Below are 8,255 nucleotides of genomic sequence, written 5' to 3' on the forward strand. Positions count from 1 at the left end.
CTACCCTTGAACGAAAAAATTAAGCCGATTTCTTGTTTTTTGCAAAAAATTAAAAAGAGCCGTTTTCTGCTTTCAATATTAAATAAAAAAAATCAAATGACCAAAAGATACACTGACCGAAAACCATGAGATCTGCTTCCATGTGGATTGCAAAAAGAGAACAAGTGTGCTATCAGTGTTGTTTTGTGAACTTTGTAATCTTGTTACTTGGACTTCCATGCCCATTTTTAGGTATTTTGAAGGCATCAAAACTTGCTGTTGCATTGGCCGGGAAACCGGTCCTAAACCGGCCTTAAACCGGTTCCCATTCATTCTCAATGGTAGTGCTAAACCACTACAGATGCAATATTCTTTCGGCCGCTAGCGCTCTTCCGTGTTTAGCCACCGCCGGAAGAAAACAGCGGCGGTCTGCCTCGGTTGTTTAATTCAACGCATTCTCAGCGCATCTATTGGACACGTTGGTCGGTTGTGCAGATTTTGGAAAATGGAACTGAAACAGGGTCCAATCAGTCCTCACATACACACAGGCTTTCCTATGGTGTAGCAAAAAAATATGTTTCTTCCCCTCCATTTACCCAACCTCAGGGCATTCAGAAAGTGATGACCCTGAGAGAGTTTAAAGAGTCTGCATTTTATGAGATGGAAAGACAGAGATGGTTGGCAGAAAAAAAATATATTTCTTAATATTTTGGCCTTTAGAAATATTTACCTCATGTATATACTGTATAGTTTGATTTGTTTATTTTTCAGTGTGAGATTGTAATATGTTTATATTGTCAGAAATTAATTTTTCTTTCTACTTCATTATTTTGGATCAATATTTACTAATCTTGTTAGTAAATATTTACTAAAAAGTGCTTAAAGCATTTAATAAAAACAACTGAAATGTACAAATTGCTTCATGAGTGCCGTGTTCTACTTCATAGGACTTATATTTTACAGTTTCGTGGTTTCGGAAACACTACTTAAATGCTCATTTAACATAAGTTCAATTCAAGTTTATTTGTATAGTTCTTTTTACGATACAAATCATTACAAAGCAGCTTTACAGGAAATTAAATTTCTACAATATATTTATATATTGTAGAAACTTAATATATTTAACTTATGGCAAAATTTGGTAATTCTGTATGTTGTCTGAGGGTTGGCATCCTCTGAGGTCCGAAGTGCATCTTATATTATTCCATCACTCAATCAATTGTCTATATATATAATACTTATTTATTACTAAGTTTGAGTTCAATTTAAATGCCTCTTATTTACATTTCAAAAGCCATTTCATATAACCATTCATGTTTTTAATATAACCATGGAATGTTATACTACTATTATTTTAATATTAATAATTTATTCATAAGACTTTGCTTTGTAATCCAAAAAGGCAAGACAAATTTAAAACACTGTTAAAATATTGTTACATTTTATAATTTTGTTTTATAAAAAGCACAAAGCTGTATGAAATAATGGTTTAGACCATTAATGGTAAATAAAAAATAAATGCATGAAAAAATCTGATTGGCTATGACATCATTTCCGCTCTTTGGCCACCTGTTGAAATGCTTCAATCTGATTGGCTGTCAGTGCATTACAACTATCCGCGGCTGGCCTATATTGCATTGCTATTTAAAATTACCCTAAAATGCTCTCCACATTATTCTGTAACAATGTGTAAGTAAATAATGGAATAATTTTTTTTATATATCATGACTGACACAATAATATTATAAGCATGGTAATTTAATGTAATATGCTAACACTATATTTTTTCTTTCACAGTTTAAAAACTACACTGAAAAAGAAATTAACAAACGATACCGTGGATCTGTCTGGTATCCCCCTTTCTGGCCGTGATCTACATCGTGTGGCATACTACCTTCAGAACAATGGTTCATCTGTGACGGCAGTGGACATCAGCTTCACAGAGCTCCAAGATGACAGCTTGAGACTTCTTTTACCATTCTTAGGAGTGCTACCCAAACTCACCACCCTTGCAATCAACGGTAACCGGCTGACTGTAGCCATCCTTAAAGACCTGATAGAGGTGGTTAAGGACACCAAAAAGTTTCCCAGTTTGGCCTGGGTGGATCTGGGCAACAATGTGGACATCTTTACTGTGCCTCAGCCGTTGCTGGTTGCACTACGCAGACGCTTTGGATTGAGAAGCAGCCTACCTACCATCTACGAATACAGTGAGGGTCAAGGCAGCAGCTACTGCCTAGAGACTTCTATTGAGGAAATCAGCGTGTTTGACGAGGAAGAGGAGGACGAAGAGGATGAGCTGGAAGACCATCTGGTGCTGGAGCCCTGGAGTGTAGAAGAGAAAAATACATTGCATTACTGTGAAAGGTGATGGACTCTGCTGTTCCTTGTGGTTTGGTATTGTTCTTTTCTTATTCTAACACTCCAAATAAAGGTCCAACATTGTAAAAGCATTAAGCACCCTATTCCCACAAAACCTAAATGGAGTGCCATGAGACAAAACAGTTATGTAAAGTAGGTGCCTGGAGGTGGGATTTTGAAAGAATGGAAGGGGAAAAGAAAGATCAGGAGCTGTTCCTCACTCCCACAAACTGTATTCTTTAGTCCAGTTGCTGCAGAAAGCACCAGCGAATCTGTTGTTTCCAACGTTAAACTTAAATTTGGAGTCAAATACTAACTGACCACATATAAAAAACAGAACGAGACAAATTTCTAAGACATAAAACAATTACCACAAGCCAGTCTTTGCCACCCACATCAGCAACTTTCAGGCTTCTGATGTGAAACTTTCACATTTGGCTTGTGAACGATATACGGCCAAATGCTCTCCTCTGAGAAAGCTTTTGTCCAGGGTAGATTCGCCTCAATTAGACGAGCGCTGAGAGCGAGGAGAGATGAGAGAAGAGAAGAGAGAAAAAAGGCTGCTGGAGTTCCTGCGGGCTAGAAGAGATACTGATGTCTGTGTGTTTGCATGTGTGTGTGTGTGTGTGTGTGTGTGATGTTTTTCTGTGGAGGCTTATGATGCAAATGTAGCTTTAGACAGAGCTCATTAAACAGGACACACAGGCAGCCGAGAGACACACAACCGACATGATTATTTTTCATTAAATCGCATCCAGTTTGCAACAAGGGATGACATTACAAGACACATAAACACCTGGCAGTGTTTCATCAGTGCAGAAACCATGTTTATATGATCACAGTGAAATTGATTTCAGTGTTTTTATAGGAAAAACCAGTTTGATTCATGCCAGGGTTTGTATTTTTTAAACAAATTTGATGTAACCGAGATCATTTATTAATTATTAATGCCGTGTGTGTGCGAATGCACGAGTGTTTGACAGTAAATGTGACCTTTTGAGTTGTTATGATGCCATTTGCTCCACAGGTGGTTTTTCCTTTACAGACGCGCGTCTGATTTGCACTTTAAATGACAGGCTTTTCTAGTTGGCTGGTCATCTCCAGTTGTTTTATTATTTTTTATTTTTTGGTCAAGTTTATGACTCCAGCATCTAAATTTTCTTTGTAGTTCAAAGATAATGTGTTCAGTTCTAGTATAAATGTCACAGACAGTGTGACTCTAATTGCTTCAAGCACCTGGATGTTCTATTCCTTTCTGTTTTATAATAAACACTAATGAATGATTGTTCTTATTGTGTGAAATAAACTCTGTTTGTAAAAGACTAGACATTGTGTTTGTGAGATGGCATTTGACAACGTGCTTTTGAGATACAGGCTAGACGGGAACTGGATTTATCCAGTTTTTTCCTGCCAAATGTGTTTTTCTCTAAACAATTTGTTTCCCAGAATTCAAGTACAGTAAGTAATTACAGGAGTCAGCAGTGCTGTCACTAAGTACTGGGATGTATAATTAAACTTTGATGAATTGGTTGTGGGAGTCAAAAAAAAAAAGTACTGTAAGACCATGGTTTCCATAATCGTATAAGATGGTATTTACTGTATGTGGTGTATTACCACAGTATTTTAGCTTGTGAGTATCTGCTTTCCAGTCTGTAGTGATGTCCTGTACAAAGCTCGTTTTGATAAGGTTTTCTTCCTCTCTTCATTTCTCATGCTGCTGTGATCAATACTGAGGGTTTCTGAGTGTCTCTGTTTGCTTAATGAGAACAGTGCTCTGTGTTAGCAGTTAGAGACCCCATAAGTAATTTCAACAGCTGGCAGCTTTCACAGGCAGCCGCTGGATTGCCTCACATACCGAGCTTTAATTCGCTAATGTAGTATTCTCATGATCTTTTTATTTTCTTTTATTTAAAAAAAATCTTATGCTGCTGTGTAGGACTGTTTTATTCATATAGCTCCTTAATCATATATTATAATAATAGAACAGTGTTAAATAAGTAACTAAATATGCTTGTTCAAAAAAAAAAAAAAAAATTGGGAATGATTATATTCTTGTTTTGAAGCAAAATGAGGCAAGATTGTTACCCCTTAATAATTCCATTAATAATTAATGCATCATATGGTTAAACAGATTAACAGCAGTTTGGATTATAGAGGTGATTTAAATGAAAATATGATTTAATCTCATCTGTAGTAGGCTTGGATTAGATTATTGGTTTCTAGATTACCCTGAAAAAGTCAATGACCTTTGAGGCGTTCAACTCTCTAACTGTACACAGTGACAGGAAACAGCAGCTTCAGTCGTCTTGTTTGAAGTGCAGATGTGCCGTATGATTGATGCAAGTTCACTGGCCTCTGTAAACTGTGTTTTGAGACACTTGGGGTTGATTTGCTCCATGTGTTTGCTCTTTGACTTTCTTTCAATGACCTTGGTTGCACAATTCATATTTTTTGGTCCAGGCCTGTCCCTGGGGTGCATTAAAAGTCTCTGAGGGTCTCTGTCAGTGTCTGCTGGTTTTACTTGCACCTTTTAGGGGCTTAATAAAAACAAGCCTTGAGACCCAAATCATAACGACACCAGGGAATTTCCTCATGAAACTTAGCATGCATGTTATAGTTTTCCTGGAAGACCAGAAAAATTCTGGGAAAACTAAGCTAGACTGGTGTAACTCTTTCTTGCTATTTCCTGTAACATACACTGTGTAATTTGGTTTATTCAGACACAACATCTGCACATGTGGTTTGAATTATCACGGTGAATTACTATATTCAATAGCAAACCTTATTTACCAATGATGATTACATTACTTTAAATACATGATACACTTAAAATTGTATTTAAATAAAAAATTATATCAATAATGGATAAAAAGTACAGTTTAGTTTTATATTAATATAAAATATCATATAGCTATATTTAAGGTACTTATAGCTCCAATAAAAGAGTAAACTATCATTCCTATTGTATTTTGGGGGGCAGTCGTGGCCTAATGGATAGAGAGTTGGACTTGTAACCCGAAGGTTGTGGGTTCGAGTCTCAGGTCCGGCAGGGATTGTAGGTGGGGGAGTGAATAACCAACACTCTCTCCACCCTCAATACCACGACTGAGGTGAGACCCTTGAGCAAGGCACCGAACCCCCAACTGCTCCCCGGGCGCCGCAGCGTTGGCTGCCCACTGCTCCGGGTGTATGTTCACTACTGAGTGTACACTTGGATGGGTTAAATGCAGAGCACACATTTCACTGCTGGTTATACTCTGTATAATTGTGTATGTGACAAATAAAAAATTTTTTTTTTTTTTTTTTTTTTTGCTTCAAAAATGTAATTGTTAAAAACTGTCTGTACTCCCATCTCTTACACTATCATAATCATTTACATTTTTAAAGAGTTTCAAGAATGTTTTAGGTAACGTTTGACTGATAAGTAATGGCAAAAAGCTTGTCTTCAGCTCAATTTCCATTTACAGTAAAAGCTGGCACTTTGGCTACTGAAGGTTCACGTTTTATGGTCAATGTCGCCCCCAATTGGACAACAGTTGGAATTATTTACTTTAACACACAAAGGACCTAGTAAAGTAAAATAACTACAAAGATTGCAAATAAAGATTAGAACATAATTAAATGTTTTTTTTTTTTGTTTTTTTTACTTTATCAGTTTGTACTAGTTGGTTTAGTTCTTACTGAGGTTGCTTCAGAGCTGAAGGTGAAGTACCGTCATAACGAACTGTTGGGAATTTGTGTCACAAGTCTTCAAATGGAGTCATATTTCATGAACTTGCCCACTTGTTTCTCAGGTTTGTTTACTTTGGCAAGTACATCATGCATAACTTCACATTGACAGATGTCAAATGTTCTCTGCCTTCTTTCGCTTGTATCAGAAACAATCTTGCTTGTAATCTAACATGAATGGTATGAACTTTGTTTTTCTCTTTCAGATAGATAGATAGATAGATAGATAGATAGATAGATAGATAGATAGATAGATAGATAGATAGATAGATAGAAGGGGGATGGGTGAGAAACAGACAGTTTAAGTGTGTCGTGTGGCTGTGTTTTCCCTGAGGGTTGAGAGAGCATGAATGTGGATGTAAACCACTGCATTTTCTCTTTTGTAGGCTGCGGTTACTGTACAATGTAACTCATTCACATATAAAAACACACATGATTCTCAGCTATTATTTTACATCTGTACTATATGTTAAACATGAAACTCATTTTGCACTGAACTCATAAAAGGTGATAGGGTGGATTAGTGTAATGTGGGACACTGACTAATGTGGGACACATAAGCTTCAGTGCATTTATCTCTTCTTTAACAACATTAAAATGAACATGACTCAAGCAGGAGTGTCAAGTTATTGAAATCACTTGACTTTCTGGAAATTATGTCAGAAATATTGCCATGAAACTCATCAAACAGGAACTACCTCTCGTAAATTTAACTGAAATGACAGTGATATAGCATTTAGACAAAATGAATGTTAAGGATATAAATCTGTTATAAATAAAACAATGCTCTAAATTGTTATAAAATTATATTTGGGATTTATTTGTACATCAATTTTTGCAATGATAAATGTGTTTTAACAATCTTTGTCACAAACAATGTTTGTCGTCCCACTTTATAAAAGGAGGTTTCAAAAGTGGGACAAGTTTTGATTATGTGGGACTGTCAAATATACTATGTTATTCAATTGATAAAATGTGCAATTTAAAAAAAAAGTTAAATGCCATAAATGTAATTTTGTAATCTTATAATGCAGCATTATTATTTGTTTTAAGAACCAGATTCAAATTTTTGAGACTAGAGGACGATGAAATCCTGGCCCATGATGAGTCTATGACTGGCCAGGACTGCTTATTTCTGTTGATATTAATATTCAATATTGAAAACAGTTTAATATTAGAAGTTTATAGAAGTTTTATAAGTTTTATAAGTTTTAAAGTTATTCCATGTTCCAAATTTTAAATCTTTTTAAAAATCATTTCTGAAATTTTGCTATCTTTATTACGGTAAGTCCAATTTGACATTTTTTAACTTCATTACATGGTTGTTATTATTGTTGCTGCCAGAAATCTGACATTTTAAAAATAAATTATTTTAAGATATCTGTGTTATATAATATTCAATATGAACATATAGGCTACTAGGTTTTTAGACAAACTGATGAAGAGAGCAAACACACTGAAGGCCTGCTAAATTAATTAAGCAAACATGGGTATGCAACTATTTCTAACCCAATAAATAGAGTCCCAGATTTGAGCATGAGCTATATTAGAAAATCCACAAATTATTAAATGATTTAGCACAAGGAGCACTAATATATGTGCCATTTCCCCTTTAATTACAATATCTGAAAAAATGTCTACTGATTTAGATAGGGAACAATCTTGGGGATTTCATAATGATATAACATTTTGATTTATTGTTTTGGTAATATATGAAACAGAAGTCAAAATTGCATTAATTACCCTAATTCACCCGTGTGCTTAGACATTTCACATGAATAATTTAGACAGAATTGTTATATTAAATTCCATTTTAAATTAATCAGAGACCGAGATGCTTCTAGAAGAAATCTGGTTCCTTAATTTTAATTGTAGTAGGCTGATCTGGCCACTAGATGACCTGCTTTCACACTTTTTCACAACCAACTGTTCAACCCTGAAATATGAAATTAACTGAGATTGTCATAGCACGTGCATATATAATTGCTCTTTTGTTGATTTTGATTGTTTCCATTGTCCTCAATTCTAAGTTGCGTCTGCTAAATGACTAAATGTAAATTAATTTTATTTATGAAAGTTGATGAGCATGCTCTATTTACTTTATTATTCAAAGGATGTTATTAAATATTTAGTTCTAAATAGGCTACATTCTGAGATCAAATGGCTTGTCTTGACATGTTAAAACA

The 8,255-nt window shown here is 35.1% G+C and overlaps 1 protein-coding gene and 1 long non-coding RNA gene across 2 annotated transcripts in view; both read left to right on the forward strand.

Annotated features, from left to right (window-relative positions):
- Positions 1–4,357, forward strand: part of LOC306865889 (leucine-rich repeat-containing protein 75B-like) — a 29,057-nt gene extending 24,700 nt beyond the window's left edge. The window contains exon 4 of the mRNA XM_079410709.1: positions 1,777–4,357. Within this exon, the coding sequence (XP_079266835.1) occupies positions 1,777–2,350 (574 nt within the window). The 3' untranslated portion in view covers positions 2,351–4,357. The remainder of the gene's footprint in view (positions 1–1,776) is intronic.
- Positions 1–8,255, forward strand: part of LOC306866153 — a 527,798-nt gene that overhangs the window by 121,068 nt on the left and 398,475 nt on the right. The gene's annotated exons all lie outside the window — the stretch shown is intronic.

This window comes from Barbus barbus (assembly GCF_936440315.1).
Source record: "Barbus barbus genome assembly, chromosome: 47".
Classification (NCBI taxonomy): domain Eukaryota; kingdom Metazoa; phylum Chordata; class Actinopteri; order Cypriniformes; family Cyprinidae; genus Barbus; species Barbus barbus.